Genomic DNA, 23,675 nt, shown 5'->3' with positions numbered 1-23,675 from the left:
TTCTCATGGACGGTTGATCATAATAATGTCCAATGCATAGACTAATTTAATCACCACGGCGTGTCTTAAATATCCAGTCTTTGTTGATTAATTAACTCTTGATTGTCATTATGACATAATATTTCGTTGTCAATTTAATTAAAAACGCACCAGTTTCAATCAATTTCCGGAATAGTGAGGCGTGAATAGTGAAGACGCCATGTGAAGGAGATATCCTTAATGCTTGCATAATAGTTCTTACCATGAACCCAAATCAATTCATATCATCCCGAGTATTATCCCCATATCAATAAGTGCATAATATTCAGTGAAAGTGAACCTCTGTGTATATGTTCATACGTATGTATATATATGCATATAACTTATATAAGTGGTTTCACCGGAACGCATATCATCTTTCCTAACGTACTTATATACACTATGATCTATTTTCTTGCCAATTTCATTATTCCAATTCATCATTCAAAAGTCTATACGTATCAACTTGAAGCATATTTTTATGGTAATGTGAACTTTTCCAAGTGTCATTAACATTATGGCAAAGTGTCGCCAACCTTTGAACTTGCATTTTTATTCTCAGTTAGGGCACAAATGGGGAATTTTTATGTCAACCAGAAGCCATCAAAAATAGTGTGGGGCATGGTATCCAAATCGACGGATTTAGAGTAATTGTTTTAATGGAAGAATTTATGGGATTTCAAAGCTTTGTTACCTTTATCCTCTTCTATCGAGATGGTGAAGGGGTCGTATGGGTCGCAGAGGAGAATGGTCATTAGGAGGAAATTGGAGTCATATCTGACACAAGTAGTTGGTAGTTTTATTAGCGTAGCATTCATCCATCATCGTTGGGAGCTCTTCTAACTCCATGAACCTCCCAATAATATCACTTATCTCCCATAAAATAAAATTTACTCAACTTTTTTCAATTTATGACCAGGACCTGTAGAACAGTTTACTTTTCCAGTAGTATATTATACACACACGCAAGTTAAGGCCCAGCACGGCTACGGAATGGATGTAGCTCTAGAGAAATTTAGAGTGCTCGAAAGGATGAGTTTTTTGAGAGTTATTCTATTGCACCACATTCATATTTCATTCCAAAATGTTGGGAAGTAGTTGAATCAAGTTCGGTTAAATCGAGAGCTCACACACACAACAGAATCTGAAGCCGTTTCGTTCCAAAAAAACTTGTCCCAAATCTGTACCTTATTCTTCCAAACAAATAATAATATTTTCAAACTGACATAAATTTGTGCTTGGATGAACTCGGAGAGGAGCTTTGAAGAAAGTCACATTATATTTCCAATAACGATTTTAGATTTGATCGGCTCTACCCACATGACATTTATGTAGGAGGGCACAATCAAGAAAGAAATACAATACAGCGGATCATGGTCTCTGTATTATAATGGGTCCAAAACATTATACAGCCAAACGGCAGCAGACATTTAGGTAGATAGAGCTGCTTGGTTTATTGTGATCTCCATCGCTCCGGATCTACTCATCTTCTTGCCGTTGCTTTCCTAGCACCACTCATAAAATTATTACAAAAATCTCACAAATAAGTTTCCAATACATGTGAAATCGTATTACTTCAGCCTTGTGATTCTAGTAGCAGTATTGGAAAATGGACTCGGTGAAAACAGTTTGAAGGATTTGGAAATCGGGATTTATTCCTTGGCTCAGATTGGGGCAGAATTATTGGCTTGGACCCCAGTTCGCATCCAAATAAATACGTAGGCCACATTCCACGTACGTATCCAAACAACCTCTCGGATCAGCCGCGGAAAATAACAAGATTCGTGTACTGATAAGTTCTTATGTGAAGTTGGCTTGTCAAGATTGACCAGCAAGACTGTCGAGCAGAAGTGATTTAGTGCTTACCACATACATATAATTTCACATGGCTAGAAAATGTCACTTATTGGTATTGGTGAACAACTTTTTTCATACAGTACACAATTATGACAATTATATTTATGCAATATGTATCGTACTTGGTTTGCCATGCAGTCTCTAAATTAGCTCAGAGCTAAATTTTGTCACGACTTTGAAACCCGACATTTCATCTATACATATAACTACATACACACATACATACGTGCGTCTAGTTAAATAGTAAGTTATAATACGTTGTGGGTACGTAGGGACTCTGAGGTCTGAACTACTGATTTGAAACACAAAGTGGGGTGCTTGGCTGTCCATAGGTCATTCAGTTGGAGAGGTGAGCCCATAATGTGATGGAGATAAAGAAAATTCGATTGCCACAATGGCAATTGAACAAATCTCTTGACCAAGATTACGCGTCTGACTTATCACACTCTCACTTTCATCCCATCACGTCCAGCTCCCTCCTCCTTGAACCAGATATACCACGAGTGCTTCACATCACTTGAAGGCATCAATATATGGCATTGAAATAACGCATTTAGCTAAATCGAATTATTAATCCAAGTACGTGGTTTTTCTTTGCATTGACTTTGTTTAGACGGGCTTACGGCATGCAGTTGGTTGATTTTAGTGGTTGTTGAAATTCCACACTGCTTCGTCACTCGTTCCTGTAGTTGCACAAACTCACATTATGTACATTTATGTGCATAGCTATGCTTCCGGGTATATATTGATACGCCCAAATTGGCTGACAGTGTGTGGACACAAGAATAATGCAATGAAGATTATAGACGACGGTCAACCAGAATGCGCCGAGTCTGAGACTGATACGGAGACGTGCATGCTAAAGAGATTGATTACACTGTCCCCTTGGATTAGATAAAAAGAAATAAAAAGTCGGTGAAAACGAGCGTCGACCCTCCGCCGTCCATGAACATCTATCCATTCATTCACGGAAGTTCTTTATTCCACAACGACAAAGAAGGAGCCTCGAGTTATTTTCAAACCTGTGCCATACAATGACCACACGCAGTATATTTACTCGGAAGGAAAGGATGCACCATTCATGCTAAAATCACTTTTAAATTTATGTCCCTACTTTTAAGCATCGCACAATATAGATTTTAGCAGCAATCCAGAGGGGACATGTACATATAACCTTGTGGTGCATTTATACATACATATAGCATTCATTCTTCACGTGGGCATCATGGTCATCCTTCTTTTTTATACATCATGCATTTACTGATATAGATAAAGCCAGGAAACCTACTGGATTCACCCATAGATCGGTATGAGCAAAAAAGGACACAACTTTGTGAAAGTCCTTCTGGGGAATTTTAACCATCATCGACAAGGAGAGAATGATAGAGAGAGAGTAACTATCTGTAAAGCCGGGGAGGAATATATTTGTTGGTCATACGAGGACGAGACTCACTCTACTTTACGCTGGGTCGTCGGCTATCCAACCCATTTGTAAGGAAACGGATGGGACGTGAAGGACGACAGGGTGGATTTGATAAGAGTCGTACAACGATTTCACTCGCTCAGAGCTCTCTCCCCTTCGACTTTTCTCATGTTCCTCAAATTGCTCAACATGATTGACCGTGATTAGTTCACTATGAACTTCGCACCTTCTCCCACCACAGCCACCCCACATAATAAATTGTTTGTTGTATGTATCTGACTGTAGTGGTCCTCGTCACTCATTTCAATAGAATCCAATGACGACGACGACGGTCCAAGTTTACGAATTAAATTTGTAGCCCTAATGTTGTCCGTGTCAATCCTGTTTCATTTTGAAGAAAAAAAAACTTTCAAATTGTTTCCGCACGTAAAATAAATTAAAGTTGACAACGGGATGGTCAGTTCTCCTTGTTCATTGGCGAATTCATCCATCATTCCCTTCATTGGGACTGAAGTTCAAAGTCATTCCTATTCCCATAGGGTATGACACACTAAGGATAAGTACACATACATACATATCCCCAACACCACCACGTTCATACATGGAGCAGCGGTCCAGCGGAGCGTCATTAATATTGCTGGCTGATGGGGTTGGCTGCTTTCACCAGCGATTCTCTCCCTGTCACCGTGAACAAACTCCTTTCTGCTGGATTGGAATAGATAGAAGGCGCTTGCTTTATTCACTTTCTTGGTTTCTTCATTTTACTAAAGCACTTTTTATTATCTTTTTGACTTTAATCCACGTTCACGAGGTTGCCAATGTTATAACTCTATTGGAAATACGCTTTCCCCACACTTCCCAAGCAGCCCAGCCACCACGCTGAATGTTAGTGGTGGAACAAATGGGCCTCACTGTGTGTATGTATCTCTTTGAAGCATAAATGCAAATCAGTGCCACATTCATATCACAAGTTTAGGGATTTAAGAAATAAAGCCGATGAAGAGATTGTTTCGGGCAATTTGGAGATCCGCTTGACTTTTCTTACTGAGCTTCTGTATATGTCATAATGGTTGGAACTCTGTAAAGTTTAGAGAAAACCACAAGAGAGACACATAAAAAATATAAAGCAAGACCACGTTTTAATTTTCGAGTGTGACATGGAAAGAAAATTTTGCATTTATGTATGTCTAAGGATAAGGGAGTACAACAAAGTCAACAAATTGGCACAAAACATTTCAACTACACGCATACATACGTGCATAGACCACTACATATAACAGTCATACATTGGGGGGAATATAAGCCCCCTCTGATTATGATTACGATTTCTATAATATTTCCATTTCTGGTGCCAAGTAAAGTGTATTGTTGTTCGTGAGTAGATGAATTCGAGCCGGCGAGGAGGAAGACGAAGAAATGATATTTTCTTCTGTTGCTCCAAGGAACAGAGAGTGAGTGACCATGCATCAAAACTGGAATTTACATGCGGCTTATCTCTGGCACATTTCATGCCAGCAATCTCACTTTCTCCTTCAACTCTGGTTTTTCTCCCCATTAAATTACACTCTCTACATATTTTTCTCGCTTTCCCTTCAATGCCGTTGCAAAGGGGCTCTTCTTCTGCATATTCGTATGCCACTTGCTGTATGAACACCCGTATCGTATCGAGGTCGCTCGTCCATTGTAGCGAATGTAACATGAGATGTGTGTTGTCTACCCCACAAATGCACCCAAATCCACTTTGTTACAAATTCATCCGCATCCACTTTCTCATCGTCACCCTTCCTCCTCATTCACATCCATCTATCCCATCGAACATTCAGTCGGCAACACTTTATGCCTTCCTTGTTTTCTCCTTTTCGTATCCTGCTTTGAAACGGATGATTCGAACAATACAAAACAAAAGCAGTCTTCTATCATTTTGTGTCCTAAAAACCGGCATTTGTCGCACATCGCATACAAATAACTTCAATAAGGATAAGCATATAAAATTGTTTTGCTGCTGCTGAATACTAAATGCACAGACGGACGGATGGCGGTGCAGTGTTTACATAAATTGATCTGCACCACAATCACGACAACAAACAAACTTTTTGACCACTTCCGAGTTATCACATCTCATGATCAGATGCATATGTATTTTGGACCAAAAAAGAAATCCGCTCGAAACTGTCGTGAAAACTGACCGCATAATGCAAATGTCAATTGTATATGGCATCATGAAAATAGGACTTCTTGACCACTATCGGACCTAACGTACTGCATGCGTCGGATGATAGTTACATACATATGTCCTGCAAATTCATTCATACATATAGCTCTACGTATGTAATCGGAAAGAACGTACAAAATTTGCAAGAGAGAAAGGTTGTATTTCTTTCTTTCCCTTTTTCGTAGCCACTGTAATGCGTTCCCATTTGCTTGTTAATAGTAGAACCACATTGGAAAAGTTTGTCTGCTGTACAGATGAATGTGTTCGCCTGGGTAGAAAACATGAAGCCAATAGAGAAGTTTTTCATGGATGACTAAACCAGGAATAAAAAGTAGTCATTGTCATTATAGATAAACCAACCTAGGAACGAACCGAACCCCTATGACACCCACAACTTAGTGTAAACGGTTTTGTAGGTAATAGCAGTAAAGTAACTGAACAAACACGGACCACTTTCTTCCACGTTAAGTATACGAGCATCGTGGAGAGGAAACTTGAGGGAAGGGTGTGTAACAAAAGGAGAGACATGTCTTATTAGCCCCAAAAACTTACCTACTTTTTCCACATTGCCAACTACCCTACCCCCACCGAGCTGACGGACTGGGATAAGTGAAAGCGGTGCAAGGAGCATGCCAACTCCACACACTGTTTCCACATGCAGCGGAGGATGACGTTGGATGTTGAAGAGTTTTTTGGAGGAAATGAAAAGGGAAAAACTCCTGATTGCCCCAATTGAACTTTTCCTTTGTCTCCCATCCACCTCGCAACGCAACTAAAGAAAGAATCCAAATTCTAAACCGAACTTTGCTTACTTCATATTCATTACCTTCGCCTTTCCCGTAAGGATATGCTCGACCCCAAATAATGTACGTCGGTCGAACACAACAGCTCACGGCATTTGTCTGGAATGCACAATCAGAATAATATTCTTCGAATGTACAGAGACCATTTCTTCAAGAAAAACATTGGCATTTTTGCAAATACCCGAAAGGTCGCTTTATACGGAGTTGAAAAACAGCTTACTGCACTTACAAAGTTTGACTCCTACATACTTACATATACTCGTAAGTATATACATAAGTATTTACGTTTCATGTGTATAACTCGATTTGGGTGGGATCAGTTTTGTTTTGCTGGAAACAAAAAATAAGCAGACCCAGTGATTGATTTTTTTAATGCCCGAATTTGAGGTTGTGGCGGAATTTAGCTGAAATTTTTTTTAAATCTTGTACATACCATCAAATTCAAGCTGTAGTTCAAAAATTCGAAAACAGAAGTGCTTAGAATTCTTTATAATTTTTGTATTTACATTATATGTAAGAAATTTATAATCTGCAAATGAAAAATTTCACTATGCATAAATCGGGTTTGAGTCGATAAGCCAAGGATACACCAAGGATAAAATACAAGAGACTCAATAAAAACAGGACCATTTCCCACAAGCAACTTCTTGACTTGTAACGACCAGCCAAACCAGTCAGGGAGTAGAAAAAGAAAGTTATTGATGGACATGAGATCGATTGAAAATCTTCAAAAGAGCGTTACGCGAGGAGAGAAATCCTCAAGAGATTAAGAGTGAAAGATGAATTTGTGTTTTTGTAGCAGTAACTCAAACGATTTGGATATACATATTCGTGTGTATATTATAATCCCTGTTGCTGTGGACAGTACAAACATAAGCGTTCACTTAAGGTTTCTTTTTCGCCCCCTCCCCCCGTGATGATGATGATGATGAAAAGTGTGGAAACATGCAAAGTGAATGTGAATTGGGCGAGCTCATTACCAAAGAACTGTGAGAATTTATGAAATAACTGTCTGAAAGGATCCTCTATCATCGTCGTCGATCTAGCATCGACGATGATGTTGATTCGTTGATGATGATGAGCTATGTCGAGCTGGGAGAGAAAAGAGGATGATAATATGAAATCAAGTGTAAGGAGTATAAAGCAGATTGCAGATGAATTTCATGCCGCCGTTGCTGCTGCTGCTTCAAACCCCCACTCGACTGGAAGTACATCTCACAAAACCCGTAAAATTTCCACCTCGAATAAATGAGATGGGAGAGAGAGAGGCGAAATATGCATAGAAGTGAGACTACTACTACGCTCTTTTCACTTATTGACTCGGTGCTGGTGGTGGAGGGTGAAGTGAAAGCATGAAACAAACGGGTATCACTCTCCATCTCGCCACCAACCTCTTTTACGAGATGAGATTGGACCTCTTTCTTTGCACACTTTGTTTGACATCATTAATATGCATTAATTGACACAAGCTCAAGAAGACAACCTATTGAATTTTAAACATGTGTAACTATGATAGGATTCCACTGAACTGAGCTATTCGCTCAACTCGATATGGTTTATTTATATGTAATACAGTAATGATAGTAGTGACATGATAACATTATATTGGAACCGTGTTGTTCGGTGGGGGTCTACCAAGTTGAGACGAGTGGTCGAGGTGTGCATGAAATCAATGAAAGGTCGATTAAGGCAATCCACCAATACATGATCGATTTTATTTGAGCACGTGTTATACGGAAAATGTGCATGATGGATGGAACAAATGAATTCAATTATACATTATATGTAATAGAAGAAAATCAAGTTTATTCTCATAAATAACCTATAAAATGTGTATTTTTACTTATTATTTGCAGGAAGGACTCCCATGACTCGTTCAATCATTGCAATCGACATTGACCACAAGGATTCTCCCATGTCTCGATTAGTCACTTTTTCTGTAGGCGCACATAGCCAACAATTGTTGAGATATTGTCCGCTAACATCGTTTAGTTCTTCAGCCGTTGCACCCCAAACGGTTGTGGCTGCCCCTTGTTGCTAGAAACAATAAAAACGACAGCAATATAATACACTTAATTAAGCATATTTTGCTTTTGCTAAAAGTTAATAAGTTTGTACCAATGATTTTGTGAATGGACGGACGATGAAAAACAAAAGTCGATAAAACCACCAATTTCTACTAATTTCGGTGCTTATCATGTTTCCAGGATGTACAGAATTACATATAATTCCCTCGTGACCCCATCGCCTGTCAATCTCAGTTGCAAGAATTGCGTCACACAACTTTGTATCTCCATATGCCAAGAATGCCACGAAATTTGATGCCACACGAGGAGAAAGATATTCTTCACAAATATTTTCAGGTGTCATCAAAGACGATCTGTGCAAGAGAATACGAGATTAATGGACATGTTAATGAGAAAGTGATACGTGTTAATGGTAAAATATGATTTTCATACCTGTGCGATTCTGAACTCAAAATAATAATTCTTGAACCTTTTGTTGAAATTAGCAGCGGTTTGCATAGCAGAATTAAATAAAAATGTGACAAGACGTTGACTTGAAATGTTCTTTCATAGTTATCTTCCGTCAATTTAAATGGAGCTCCAAATACTCCAGCGTTACAAATTAAGTAGTCCAAAGTTCTAATAAATAAATGTACATTAACGTTAATAATCTTACTGGAGCAGTGCATACGCATTCAATGTATAGAAATATGTATATGAAGCATAAAGTTTTCATTTGTACTTGCCTAAACTTGATGAGGACTTCATTGGCACAGGTCTTAACGCTTGTTAACGACTCTAAATCTAATTTTACAAACTCAACAATTGCTGTTGCTTTTATGGCTTTTATTTCTTCAATTGCTTCATTAGCTCTACTCGAACTTCTACACGCCAAGATCACTTCGCAACCATGTTTCGCCAACGATTTTGCCGTTTCCAAACCTAGATGGAAAGCAGAACATTTAACATTTGTTACCCAATCTATGGAAAGTATGTGTACATATATGTAACTCAATTGGACAATCACCTATTCCACATGTAGCTCCAGTTATAAGTGCTGTAAGATATTACACATTCTTTAAGTTTATCAAAAATCGATGTCACTACTATGCTTTGCAGGGCATTTTTTTAATTTGCAATAATATTTATTATGAATGTATGTTTCGTCACCTCTCTTCCCAGTAAGATCTACTCCATTTAAAACTTGAAATGCAGTGGAGGATGCATCGAATCTTTGTTTAAAATCATACACAGATTGCTTTGTTTCTCGTGAAAAAGCTAATCTCGGGTCCTAAATAAAATACGTATGTACACATGTAATATTCTGAAGATATACATAATTAATAATTATACGTAATACATTATATCAGTATCAAGCACTTTATAACTTACCGTGTGAGTTTTCTTTCCAGTTGATTCCTGGAAAAATATTACCGTCCCATCTTCGTCGACTTGTTTAGTCCATCCGTAAGGCAACTCTACGAAGAGATCACAATTTAATAGATATATTACAATGGACGCAATATTCCAATGTTTAATGTTATCTTTCCACAATTCAATATTAAATCATTATCTCTTTTTTACCTTTGGGGACATACTTCCGGGCACCAGTTTTTGGATGAATCCATTGAGTTTGCGATGTAGAATGACTGAAATTGAAGTAAAACATTCATTTTATGCAAACCTTTTTAACTTTGCAAGTATGGTCTAAATAACTTTACTTTGCGTAATACACCCTCCCGTCTTCCGTCAGCCTCTCCTCCCACCCGTTGGGGACTTCGTCTTCGCTGTCCGTGTCTCCTAAATACGCTGCGGACATGACGAATGGTCGCTTCTGAATCCGAGAACGAATAAACTGGAAACTTTTGTGTAAAATAGTGGATAATAGTAAGAGTGTAAAATAACTCCACTCTCACTTATTGTTAACTTGAAGAGATTCTCATCTCAAGTTGTGGTAAGTAATTGCTGCTATGATGCAATTGACGATAACAGGTTTGGGTTAGTCAATTGGTGAGGTGAAAGGCCTGCAAATACTTGTTGGGTATGTTATCACTCGTTTTTTTATTATGAAGCATACAGCAACAGCAAAGTAGGAATCAAACTGGGTTAGTGGCACTGACAGATCATAACATAAACACGTATTCGCGCCCGTAAGTGGTGAGGTTTGCCCCACTGATGAAGCTACGCTTGTAGATATGTATTTCATGGGTTTGCCCAGCATAAACAAGTGATTGAACAAAGAGTTTTTTTTGCATACGTGGTTTTATTTCTACCGAAATAATAATACTTTCATATCAGATCAACCGTTCTTTTGTCATTTGCGTTGACATGTCATAGCTAATAATTAATGTAGACTAGAAATAGTTAAAATATTAAATATTTAAAAGTTAAAATTGGAACTATAAACTGAATTGCAAATTAATGATGTAATTACAAAGACCATTACATCACAGTGTCAGAGTAGCATAGGTAACAGTTTTTAATAAGAATTCAAATCGACTCAACGTAGTGTAGGAATATTTGTATTAGAATGACGATTGATTTCAGTGTAAATACATGAAAGGTACATTTTTATATGATTCTCATTTTCGATTAATGTATAATACACAAATCACAGTTGTTTTCTTTTGTGGAAGTGAATACTTGCATATGCAGTATTACGCGTCAAGAGCACCGTCAATTATATGTGTGTCACAATATAGTCTCATCGGTCCATATCATCCTTTTGTAAAGAAGCGAACTTTACAAAAATCTATAGTAGGATAATTGCACGAAAGTTTTACATATGTATGTAAGATGTAAGATAAATAATAATAAGTATGTAATATACAGTTAATACAATACTTACATCATCAAGTGTAGTTTGACTGACGGAGTAACTGTCGATGAGACCGTCTTCCTTTAAACCTTCCATCACATTAAACAACACAGTTAGCTTCGACTCGAGCTGGGGAAGAATAAATTTAATTTGGCAGAAATGACGATCCTCCACTCGAGCCGACTTAAGGGATTCATCAAGCCTCAACAATAATGCTTCCTGCTTATCCTTTGGACATCTTACATCGATCATATATCCGTCCCCAAATCTGGAATCAAATAATTTAACTCTCAAGAAGATTTTCAATCAAAAAATCTGGGCTGTACCTATTCTTAAGATGTTGTAGGCTTCCGTGACATTGAAATTGACCGTTGACCATAACTGCTACTTTGGTACATAATGCTTCACACTCCTCCATTGAGTGGGATGTCAGTAGGACAGATTTGCCATTCTTCACCAATCTTAAAATTACTTTCCAAAATTTTCTTCGCGACAAGGGGTCCATTCCCGAAGTAGGTCTGTTTCAATTAAAGAAATTGTAAAACTGCCGATGAATATCGTTATTATCTGAAACTTACTCATCCAAAAATAGCACATCTGGATCTCCAATCAGCGCCTATATCCACATCGTCATAAAGTAACAATTAGGACAAACTCTGCAAGACTTTAGAATGTAAATGTGATCAATTTGGTATACAACGTACGATTGCAGTTGATAGTTTGCGTTTATTTCCGCCGGAAAATGTCCCGCACCGACGTTTAGCACAGCTACTCAAGCCCAGCGTCCGAATGAGCCTGCTTACTGCAACACTGGTCTCAGATTTAGTCATCCCTCGAAGCAATCCATAGATAGTCAATAATTCATATGCATCTAAAAGGCTGGTATTTGTTCAAACAAAAACAGACAAAATTACCTCGCTTGTAATTTGTATTTATATATTCTAATATCCACAAACAACATACCTATCTAGCCCGTCCTCTTGTGGACAATAACCAAAATGTCGTCTTGCAGCATCTAAATTTGTCTCGACGTCAGCGTCACATATTTTAGCTCGTCCTGAAGTTATCCTCACATCTCCGGTTAACATCTTGAAACTACTTGACTTTCCTGCTCCATTGACCCTATTTTGTATAAATTAATTATTATTAGACTACTGTGAACAAACAATTAAGAGATGTTTATGTACATATTATACGCATGTACAGGTAATATCTGTCTTACTGACCCTAAAAGTCCAAAACACTCGCCCTTTTCGATAGCAAAGGTTAGGCCGTTTACAGCAGCATGCTTCTTTCCGGAATAGTACTATATTTAAAATAACTATATATAACGACACAGTCACAATATTGTTGTTTACGCTACGACTTGATTTACCTTTGTCAAATTCTCAGCTCGCAATGTTGATTCCAAATTTGGCTGACTTAAAACGCGATTCTTTTCTTTCAAGACATCTTCATCCTCATTTTCATCAACCGGCTAATATGGCATAGTATGTCATTATTAATAGAAACAAATACTTCCAAATTTGAGAAACCATAAACTAACCACTGGGGGACGGTTCTTTTTGAACAAGAAGTAACATAGTTGACGATATTCGAAACATATGTTGAACAAGAAGAATATACACCCTTGGATGGTTAAACAAAATAGCATTTTGCCAAGATAATCCCATTCGAATCTATCCTTTGGGGTTCCTGAAGAAAGTCCGATTTTCGAAATTGCGATCGATTCCAAATCTAGCCGAACAAGCTCCATCAGTCCTCTTCCTAATAAGAGTTATTTGTAAAAAGAAGTGTGATTTAAATGTATATATTGGTTTATTTCATTATGTATTGGAGCTTCATATTGAACATAAAGGTAACCTACCAAGACAGTAATGTGGAAATACCAAGAAAACTTGTTTTAAAATTCCTCCGATCCTTTCGAGCTCCTAATTACAAATTAATATCCATCACGCTTTTGCAATTTTTATACATACTTACAAAATTATTAAAATTCAACTCAAATTATTTTTCTTACTTCATCTCCAAACTGCTCCAGAACAAATGTACTGTTAAGAATAAAATAAAATCAAATCAAATGCCTATTTCATACAAGAAATGAGAAAAAGGAGCAACAAATGCTGCTTCACCTGACTGTCGTCATTACACCGATGAATAGATTCATACAGGCTACAAGCAAAACACAAAATTAGCTAACTTTAATAAAATAGAATCGAATTTATTCTTATCCATAAACATCATATACCTAAAACTACGAAAGCCGTTGAAGGGACACTAAACCAGAAACTGAATGGATACATGGCTGGTATAGACGCCCATCTGAAATATAATGTTTAAAATGTATCATATAAGATACATTTACAGATGAGAAGATCATGTAAGATAATATGCTTTATGAGATAATATAAAAAAAACTAATTACCCATATAACAGTAAAAGACAAATGAAGGACAATACGCTTGATGACCCAATGTACGCCTTGGCATCGAAGATGACAAACAATATTAAGCACAGTATTGCCGGTACGAGATATTTTGTCTAATGTAAAAGTTCATTTCATTATTTTATTCATAAATAACTTGGAAGGATTATTAGCTTGGTTATGTATAAATAATATAGTCTTACCAAGTCATAAAGTAAATTAGAAATCCAGTAAGTTATTGGTTTTACACCGGAAACCAAATGCAAGTGTTTTGCTCCGTTTTTGCGTTCTAATGAAATACACAAATATTAGTTACCTGGATAATTCAGTCTGCTAGAGAGATAATAGAGTCGAGATATTATGAACCTAACCTTCAATCAAATACACTGTAAATGACGCAGGAACAAAACTGAGTGCAAAAATAATGCACACGGCTGTTTGGTAATAAATATAATGAAAAAAGTGAGTTAAGGAACTTTTATCAGTTTGCCATTTCAAATTTGTGAAACGTCCGCTACTAACCATGAATCACTCCAAGTCCAGCGGTTTTCCTGTTGTAAACGTTTCTTTAAATTATACATATCAATTAAAAACAGAATCTACATTATTGCATACAGTGACTCTTTATTCGCTTGTGACTTTGTAAGTGGGAGAGGATGGGAGGTCACAGTAATTCCATATTCTTCAATACTGACGTTATCTGGTAAAGATTCCCTCAAGATAATGTTGTGCATTGCATTGAGATACGAGACTGATGATACCCATGCCCTATTTTCATACCACACCTAGAATTGACAATATATTAGTTAATTTAAATGGGAGAATAAGTCCTACTTCATAGATTAGATATCATACAAGCGTGGCGTACCTTATAAGTGGGGATTTGCGGCTTGCGTTTCTTATTGTCATCAGCAGCAGCAAAAAAATCTTCGTCCTCATCGGATGAAATACTTTGTGGATTTGGACGCAGATCTGTTAGTTGATCAATCAGTCTCAAAAATCCAGTGACACTAGTCACCAATTTCTCTCGGACTTGCAACTCGAATCCACCATGCCTCGAGGTTTCATAATTACGGTATGTTTTTTCGATCCACTCCGGGATGTTGATTTGACTGACATCGTAAATCATGTCTTTCGTAGGAGCCTAACATGAATATTTAGAAATATTAATGTTATGTAATATTGGCTACTGAGAAAAATATGAATTTTGAAAGTTCTCTACAGTTGGCAATAGGTACAAACCTCTATTCTTGGCAAGTCATTTGCCATAACACTGCTTGGACACTGCAATGATCCGGTTTCACAAGAACACTGTTCAAATGCTTGTCCAATATATTTCAGCCTTTGATCTTTGAATTTAGCTACTTTGAGCTTAGTTGTATTGGACCAATATTTATGGTCACAAATTTCGCGAAATAGTTCATCCTTTACGCATGGAGTCCCCATCCCCTGAGGGCCCAATAAGCCGTTTATGAAGGAGAGCAACTGGTCAACATCTTTAGCATTGTTTTGTTTGTCGGAAAAGAAAATTAAATTTGGGCCTGGATAAGTCCATGGCGTTAGTTCTCTGGCTGGCTCATCGGTAGCAGGAGGTAGAATTAAAGTGAACGCCAAGGTAATTGCAATAAAAACAGCCGGAAGGACTATCTGTGGGTTTTAATAGAAATTATGCATAAAATTAACAAGTATTTGAACAAATAGTTAAATAGTTTGCATGAACTGTATAAATTTGAATTATCAAATAATTATTAATAATACCTCAAAAAACATTGCTTTCCTATTTCGATTAGAATTCCATAGCCTCTTCAAGAAAATTGTCCTAATTTGAATGCACGCCAAACAGCACGGTGAATAATTCTTGTCACTGGATTTCACAGGAAACTCATCCGCAAACATATTTTCTTCGAGCAGAGAGGTATTAGCACTATTAGCTGAATTGGTCCCATTTTCATCAGAGCATGCAAGAAGATTTCCATCGATATCCACTTGTGACAACGACGCTTGAGATAATAACACAGAAGGAGCAACGGATCCATTACTACGTATATGCGAAGCCTCAATTGTTGGCATCGTTGGATCGACAACAATTGTCACAATAGGTGGCCTAGCTCCGTCAGCAACACTTTCTGGCAGGGAGGGCATGTCCTTCTTTCGTTTTACTTGGTCCCTAAACTTTCTAATCATTTCCATTGCTCTTCGTTTGCATTTTCCATCCAATGCATGGAATGACTCGGGGCTTGCTTCTATATCTTGAATAGTTATCTTCAAAAATACGTCTTCGAGTGTCGTATCAGACATACCGTAGCTCTAAAATATAGCACGGCAATATAGATCGACGATATGTTTAATATGGCCTATATATTTAGATCGTACCGTTATTCCAAGATATTGAAAATTGTCATCGATTCTTTGAAAAAGACTGGGAAATCCCTGAATAGAAGAATATGGCAGTAGAAATACTGATTCTGAGCCTACGTCTTCAATCAAAATTGCATTTTGAACGCTCTGCTTAATAAAACTAGTCATGATCTCGCCCTGTCGAAATGACTGTGCTCTGGATGCTGCCTTCTTATCCACAGATTCTTCTACAGTCAAGGGAGTGTGCTGCATCTGGTTAGCTAATTGTACCCCAGGGTCTTGTCGCACCAAGCGTAAGGAGTATCCAAGTCCAAATTTCGATTTTAGAAATAAACTGCTTCCACAGGCTTTCAATTTTCCTAGAAATATAATAATTAATTGATATGGCTCGGGTTGTGGTCATCAGGTCGTAAACTTCATAACGCAAATTTTCGATATTTTGGACACCCACCCACCCCCCTTTAACATGTGTCATATAGGCACGATATCATTGGGCCCTGACCACCCACCCACCCCCCTTTGCGTTATGAAGTTTATGAACGTCCCCTCATCAATATGTACGTATATTAAATATCCAGTATGTATAACATACGCATAGTTAATAAAACTAACCTTGAGATATTATCGCGATCCGGTCACCCAAAATATCAGCCTCGTCCATAAAACTAGCAAAATAAAAAGGCAAAGAAAACTTTAGACCAAATTAGATGAGAGCGGCAATCTTCTCATTTCACTAAATAAATTTAATATATATGAGATTACTGTGTGGTCAGAATTATCGTGCGTCCTTGCTTATATTTTAGCAAAAGTTCCCAAATTGACCTTCTGCTGAAAGGATCGACGCCACTTGTAGGTTCGCTGCAATTTCAATAAAATTGAAATAAGATAAAATTGCAACATGATAAAATTGTAATTGCAATAAGATTTACTGACTCAAGAACGATGAGTTTCGAACCCCCAATAAAACTGCAAGCCACAGATAATTTACGTTTCATCCCACCAGACAAATTTTTGGGGAGTTCATCTCTTTTATGTGGAATTCCAAGATCGCTGAAAAAGTTTGATTTTGACATCAATTAATTAGAGTACTTAAATTTTGGTAGATATATATGAAATATACGTATCCTTTGTTAAGGTTCTATGACATCATACGTGATCATTTTGGTAAATTCATCTTCAAATGATTCGTCCCACTTTCCCTTAAGGCCAGCGTAAAATTGCATATGCTCCAAAACTGTCAATCTATCGAATAAGGTGTTGTACTGGGGACAAATTCCTAAGGATGACAGTAAATGTTAACAAAATTATGTCCAGTTACAAATTAGTCATGAAAATACCTGTTCCATGTCGAATGGAGTCCATATCTTTGTGAATATCTAGACCATATATCCTTGCAGTGCCAGTGCTTGCCGGAAATAATCCCGTCAGAATCGAGATCGTTGTCGTTTTCTATAAAGTTGACAAATTGCTTTCCATATTCACGCTTTAATAGTTTCTTTCTAATAAAAAACATTCGTCATATTTATTTACCCCCGCTCCATTATGACCCAAAAATCTGTAAATCAAATAACATTTACTAAAGTCTTTTTTTTAGATTAAACAAAATCTTGAATATGTCAAATTATAAAATTATCGTACGATGTTATTTGGTTTTCATAAAAGTTGATGGATAAGTCCTCCAAAGCAACTTTCCCATTAGAATAAGTTTTACCTATTCATATTCATGTGCTTTATGGGCCACTGGCCGTAAGAAGGCAATAAATCCTATTATTATTATTATTATTATTACCTAGCCGATTCACCGAAACCCCGGTCGTTAGGCCCTCTGGCTCTTGTTCAATAATTGGTTGATCGTAATCTGAAATTCAGAAGCAGTTATGATCATTATTCGAATACTAAGGTTAGGACTCGTCATTCATTGTCTAACCTGTGACACTCTGGGACCCTGGCACCGTTTGGTACATAACTGGATTTGTTGGATTTGTTCTGGGTTTGGTCCGACCTTTCCAATACGAACGTTTCAGGAAGAAATTCCATGGTTTGGGAACACCTGACGCACCTGATCCAAAGCAACATTATGTACATAATCATTAATTTAGATAACCAAGCTAAAATAAAATACCGTATGTTATATATAAATAGCTAACCGGGATACAATGCTTCAATATACCACGTCAGAGCACAATACAAGAAGCTATCAACCCATAACATTAAAATGCAGTAGCTTAGATTGAAATCGTCTCCTGGAAGAGTTTGCAGAGTTATCCGATCCCATTGAGCTCCAATCCCGTCTTCTTCGAGTCGGGATAAATATGTGCACCCAAACCCGAAAGCAACATTTGATATGAGATTCTGCAAAGTTGATATGATTTTACTTAAGTATGTTAATTTATGATCTCAATTCAAAAATATATACTTACGCTGCTCAAGACATGGTACCAAGACAGATTTTCCTCCCAGATCAATAGCATATTGTAAGGTAAGTATGACACAAAAAATAAGATTCCACCTATGAAATCATCAATTAATGCCTCGAACAATTAGCTATAGATACGCATCATATTTGCACATATATGTTATACCTGCGGCGGCCGCAGAATTAGCTCGAGCAAAAAAGGTGGAAATAAAAAAGCTGAAGCTTATTGTCGCAACGGTGTAACTTATCATGAAAACCCAAATCAGCGTAACGTCTGAATTTTCAATGACCTTCCCAAACTATAAATAAAAATATAAAATCATTATAATTTCATGATAATATGAATCCCATTATTCCCAATGCACTAATCTACAGTAGAGTCACTCACTTTCAAAATAATTGTCAAAACAGTTGCTGAGATAGACATAACCACAAAGCTATCAATAAACCACCCACACCATATCACTCCGTTGCCAAGACCCATTACTTTCATTACTTCCCGCAGTCTTAGTTCCTTCTCCATTACGACAGATTTTACGATCATTGAGGAGGCGTAGACCCAGGACAGAACCATGAATAGAGGAAAGGTTCTTGAAATTGCGCGGATAAATCTAGAAAGTACAACAAAGTATATTGAGATGGTTCAAAATCTGGTAAATGATGTATTTTTAAGTTAACCGTGCCTGGGAGAGTGAATTTCTTAAAAATGATGTTTAGGGCTCATTTTTGAAGAGAATGGAAAACGGATCGGTAATTCTGTGGGGACTGGGTTTCTCCACAGAATTACCGATCCGTTTTCCATTCTGTCCAAAAATGAGCCCTAAACATCATTTTTAAGAAATTATTTTTGTGCCTGCGTCCCAGGCAGCCTTAAATCTTACTGATCATAAATATGGCAAGGATATGGGAATTGTTGCAAGTATGTCGAGAACGTTGGCAAACTTTTTCCCGATAGCAATTCAATGACACTGTGCTCAATCATTTCTTGAAGATATATAAATCCGTTAGTAATATATTTTAGATCAAAAGCAGGTCGACGTCGTGGAGTTTTGCTGGTCAGCCTATCTCTAGCTATACGAGTGCCGTCAACTTTGTCACTATCCATCCTGCATTATCGTTTTATAATACCATTTGGTAATTAATCACGAGCATGTAAACTCACTCCAAATATGAATAGTGATTTGACTTCAATTAACCTTATTTTATATTTCAAGTGTTGGACATCTGTTTCATTTCCATCCGAATCCTCAACATTTTCAAATATAACAACGGCCCACAATTTCTCTGCTGACAAGAGTTTGCTTCCCTCATTTACTGCTTCCAATTCAGTCGCAAATCCAATTGTCTTATTGTACTTGATACACTGTTATTAAATTAAACGAATCAGAACAGTGACACAAAGTTTAATAATGTTTAGGTCAACATCTAAATATACCGCGTGACAACAACTTACACTGATAACTTCTGAGAGTAGTTCAAGAACAAAATCTAGTTTCTCCAGCGTAGTTTCCACATCTGATGACATTATCTGCTTGAGTGTCTCGATTATCTGTACTTTAGCAGTTTCTGGTGGATTGAATCCTAATAGACTTAGTACAATATTCAAGTTTTTCTCATCGCTAACAACAATCTATAAGCAACCAAAATCCCATATTAATTTATTAAATTTTTAAGTTTAGTGATAAAAAGTACACGTTTTACTATGCAATACCAGAGTTTGATTTATTTGGTCGTAGTATGTTCGAAGTCCCCGACGCGCACGATGCAATACTCTAACGAGAGAGTTGACTCCGACTTCCATGTCTTGCAGTTGACTAAATTTTTCATCGACTTTCTGCATAACACTCTCAGTAAATTTTGTAATTGGTGCATAATGGATCACACCCCTTTAACACCAGAGCCAAAAAATTCAGCCAATTAATCATCAAATTTAATTAAATTCAATAGAATCATGATCACTTTGAACATACCTAACAAATGGTTTCACCTGACGCCATAAAAGAGCAGTAAATGGCATTGACTCCAAACGTTGGAACATCGAATTACAAATTGGAGAAATCTCTGGATCAATTTCATAGTGATGATCAGGATTCCAGTCTTTGAGTCTATCACGGAGACTATCAAACCTAATAATATTGAACAGTACCTTTTTTAATAATAAAAATATCGTTATTGAAGGTGCCAAGGAGCCATCTTCTATTCTAACAACTTTAGATGCTTGGCAGCTTCAACGACGATAAGCGATCTAAATATGTAGTTACCAAAAAATACACACATATAAATATATACATATATATATACCTATTTGCAGAACCAGGATCAAAGCCGTAAGATGACCTGTTTCCTTTCACTTCTACTCCACATAGTCCTTCAAACATAAGGGCTGTGATTAAATTTGTACCGTTCAAGGATGAGAATTTGGAGAAGTGGCTTCCAAAATTTGTCAGTACGCTAGATTGATTAAAACAGTAACAACAATTTTTAAAAACAATGACAAATTAGTTTGGACAATTTTCGTGAAATAACTTACGTATTTAATTTCATGAGAGTGGTCAGAATTCCTATGTCATACTCTAGCAGTTTTGACACCTTGTCCTCCTGTTCTATAAAATTGTCCAGCTCACTTTTACTTTTCAGCTAAAATCGATAAAGAATTCCTAATACATTTATATTATCGAATAACAATAAATTTATTCAATGTGATTTATACCTTCTCAACGAGACCGTTGTTATCTAAATATCTGAAGGAGAAAAAGGCCAGAAGCTGTTTCTGCTGCTGATCCATGAGACATATATCACGAACCAATTCAGCATTGTCGAATTTTATAATGGCGAAATCGGTCCGTATAGTAGTGCAATTTTTCGCATTAAAGTAATTGACGATTTCGTTCATAGATGACTATCAGTTAGATTAGATATAATTTTAGTTAAAATAATATTTTTTTAATATATAACAATAAATGTATAATTCATACAGAATCCACATGATCCAGAAAAATATCAGATTCCAAGAGTTTGGTGGCCTCTGAAGACGAAAGTGAAGTGTACGTCGAAACCACCTCTACAAATGCTTTCTGACCATACTTTCCCATTAATTCTTTAAGCTTGACCGTCCCTACATAAATATAGCCACATAATTAAAGTTTAACCCGACTTTGTTTTGTGTAATCACCACATCAAAATATAAAATAATTAATTTTTACCAATTCTGTGAGTTTCAGCTTTTGAAGCAAATCCACCAATTATTTGCATCAGGCCGGTGATGTCCGTCCATATCGCAGCCACCGTATTGATTCCTTTTGGGGCCGATACTATATCATTTAACAACGGTGTACTATCACTGATTAATTTCATGAACCTGCAATACCAAAATATAACATTAATTATTGTAAAGGGTCATCGTGTTACACAATTTATATTTAAGCAATTTATAGCAAAACTTACATCGAATTTTCCCAAATTAAATTGCCATCATTTTCTACGTAGTCTTTGTGGCACGTATTATTCAATGTACACAAAAAGTTTTGAAAAAACTCGAATCCTCCCACTGAAGGTAGCGCTTTTTCAACAAGATGACCTGCAGCAAAAAAAAAATTAGCAAGCAATATTATGGCATTATGGATGTATGATCAATTTTGCATACAATTCGGACGATTTTGTTTCAATCCTCGTGTTCGCACCCACATCAAAATGAGAAAGAGGATGAGTGGCCATACAAATTCCATAAATACTCGCGTCTAAAAAAAATCATACCACAGCACAATCAGAATTAGTTAATTAAGGTGCAATGGTCAGCTGGCCATGCTATAAAAGTAATTCTTGCACCTTGTGGCGTTTTCTCAGGATCCAATTTTTCCAAAGAAGCAACTTCAGCTGCTCTGAAAATGCCACCATATCGAAGAATCCAATTTGCTTATCTAAAGGTACGAAGAACGACGAGGATGACAATGGATCCCAATAACCGGAATGATATTTCCAGTTATTAAGCCGTTTGCAGAGACTAGATGTGGTGCTGCACTATATTTTCATGTTGTCACCTGACTTGTCTTCCTGAAACAAATTTCACATACAATGGAGATATTACTAATTATTATTTTATGTACAGTGCATTGAACATGCACCTTCAAATGCTAATAAAAATGACTAATCAATACCTTAATACCTAGTCATCCAGTACCAAGAAGAGTAAATAATAACATATATTCGGTAAAATTTTATTTTGTTTTTGTATAAAAATGAATAACAAACTAATCTATAAAAGTGTGGTATATACGAAATATATTCATGCGGTTATGAAGGTACAATTTCCTTAGCAATGTTGGCAACAATGGACATTACGTTAAATCATTACGCTTAGCGTAATTGACACCGTTTCCACGAAGCGGTGCCCCATAGAATGATAAAGCGTAAAATAATATAGGGATATTGTTTGTAGCAAGTTGATTCTTTCTGCCGGCTTGTGCAAATTAAGTACAACAAATTATTATGAACTTCATAATATGAACTGATTTGACCATGAAAGTAAAATGACGTATGCATTATTACAAACTCTATAGGATCCTGTTTGTATAATTTGTATACATCCCTAATGCTATGCGATTTACATTCATTGCAGAATTTACGTTACTTGCTACAAAACACACAAAATCTGCAAATCATGCACGACAGAATACTTGCTGGATTTTGACAAAAAAGAGTGAGAGAATCTAATAGTCTGCTTCAGTGCAAAAGCACTTTTCATCTACTGGCGAACATTTTGCAAAAATTGCATCACTTTTTGCATACATGAGAAACTTTTCATGCAGAAGTTATTTATTGGATCAACCCGAACCGACTTATCTGACCCCAATTGTCAAGAGCACCATTGGTCAACTAGTAGGCCGATCAGACCATATGCGATGATAACATGTATTTAAAATTTTTAGTCCTGACTGCTCTATCAAGAAACCCTAGCTCGGGCTATAACACATTCAAAATTGGTCATTTTATTACATTTTGCCCCGCGATTTGTGTGGCTATGTAATCAAATGCGTTATATATGTATATACAAACAATACTTACAAATAATCTTTGGTACTTCAATATTCGCCCTGATTTTATTTTGAATACAGTATCGAATAGCCAAGTTTGACGACTTCAAAATCGGGTGAATAATTTTGGCCATAATGATAAAGAATTGACAACGACCATGACCTGGAAATGTCCCTACCGGAAAATACCCGAGGCATGAACTGTCATGCTTGCTGGCAATTTCCGTGGTCGGCAAGTGGCGTTTGGAAAGTCCAGAGCCATGGTGAGAGTCAGCTGTCTTTATACTTTCCGACAAAACCGGATGCACA

General features: G+C 36.9%; 2 protein-coding genes across 4 annotated transcripts; both read right to left on the bottom strand.

Moving 5' to 3' along the window:
- Window positions 1–8,097: 8,097 nt before the first annotated feature.
- Window positions 8,098–10,444, bottom strand: LOC110847143 (WW domain-containing oxidoreductase). The gene is made up of 9 exons (XM_022094012.2): window positions 10,041–10,444; window positions 9,904–9,968; window positions 9,712–9,797; window positions 9,490–9,610; window positions 9,347–9,376; window positions 9,066–9,261; window positions 8,773–8,958; window positions 8,432–8,693; window positions 8,098–8,350 (listed from the first exon to the last, which is right to left on the bottom strand). Exons 1-9 carry the CDS (start codon window positions 10,136–10,138, stop codon window positions 8,153–8,155), a joined length of 1,242 nt encoding a protein of 413 aa, XP_021949704.1. The 5' UTR covers window positions 10,139–10,444; the 3' UTR covers window positions 8,098–8,152.
- A 118-nt stretch (window positions 10,445–10,562) lies between these two features.
- LOC110847107 (phospholipid-transporting ATPase ABCA1) lies at window positions 10,563–23,602 on the bottom strand. Of its 3 annotated transcripts, none has more exons than XM_022093965.2 (49): window positions 23,398–23,602; window positions 22,162–22,386; window positions 21,980–22,073; window positions 21,781–21,913; window positions 21,540–21,694; window positions 21,312–21,451; window positions 21,047–21,235; window positions 20,867–20,973; window positions 20,638–20,787; window positions 20,307–20,462; window positions 20,048–20,222; window positions 19,790–19,966; window positions 19,533–19,699; window positions 19,218–19,442; window positions 18,725–18,947; window positions 18,503–18,635; window positions 18,341–18,429; window positions 18,068–18,272; window positions 17,848–17,979; window positions 17,710–17,778; window positions 17,559–17,631; window positions 17,451–17,475; window positions 17,258–17,369; window positions 17,073–17,196; window positions 16,854–16,970; window positions 16,683–16,778; window positions 16,533–16,585; window positions 15,936–16,279; window positions 15,321–15,869; window positions 14,805–15,209; window positions 14,431–14,706; window positions 14,178–14,347; window positions 14,085–14,113; window positions 13,934–13,996; window positions 13,766–13,851; window positions 13,563–13,678; window positions 13,386–13,459; window positions 13,270–13,309; window positions 13,158–13,188; window positions 13,005–13,068; window positions 12,684–12,904; window positions 12,513–12,614; window positions 12,364–12,443; window positions 12,101–12,259; window positions 11,842–12,016; window positions 11,716–11,753; window positions 11,464–11,655; window positions 11,168–11,405; window positions 10,563–11,071 (listed from the first exon to the last, which is right to left on the bottom strand). In XM_022093965.2, exons 2-49 carry the CDS (start codon window positions 22,228–22,230, stop codon window positions 11,024–11,026), a joined length of 6,888 nt encoding a protein of 2,295 aa, XP_021949657.2. In that variant the 5' UTR covers window positions 22,231–22,386; window positions 23,398–23,602; the 3' UTR covers window positions 10,563–11,023. The 3 variants fall into 3 exon arrangements, with proteins under 3 accessions (XP_021949657.2, XP_035702964.1, XP_035702963.1); XM_035847071.1 differs by having other exon boundaries at window positions 22,162–22,382; XM_035847070.1 differs by lacking the exon at window positions 23,398–23,602 and adding an exon at window positions 22,491–22,792.
- Window positions 23,603–23,675: the final 73 nt, after the last annotated feature.

The sequence above is a fragment of the Folsomia candida genome, unplaced genomic scaffold, assembly GCF_002217175.1.
Source record: "Folsomia candida strain VU population unplaced genomic scaffold, ASM221717v1 Fcan01_Sc001, whole genome shotgun sequence".
In the NCBI taxonomy this organism is placed as follows: domain Eukaryota; kingdom Metazoa; phylum Arthropoda; class Collembola; order Entomobryomorpha; family Isotomidae; genus Folsomia; species Folsomia candida.
The sequence above is the reverse complement of the archived record's forward strand: the minus strand, read 5'-3'. Positions and strand labels throughout refer to the sequence as shown.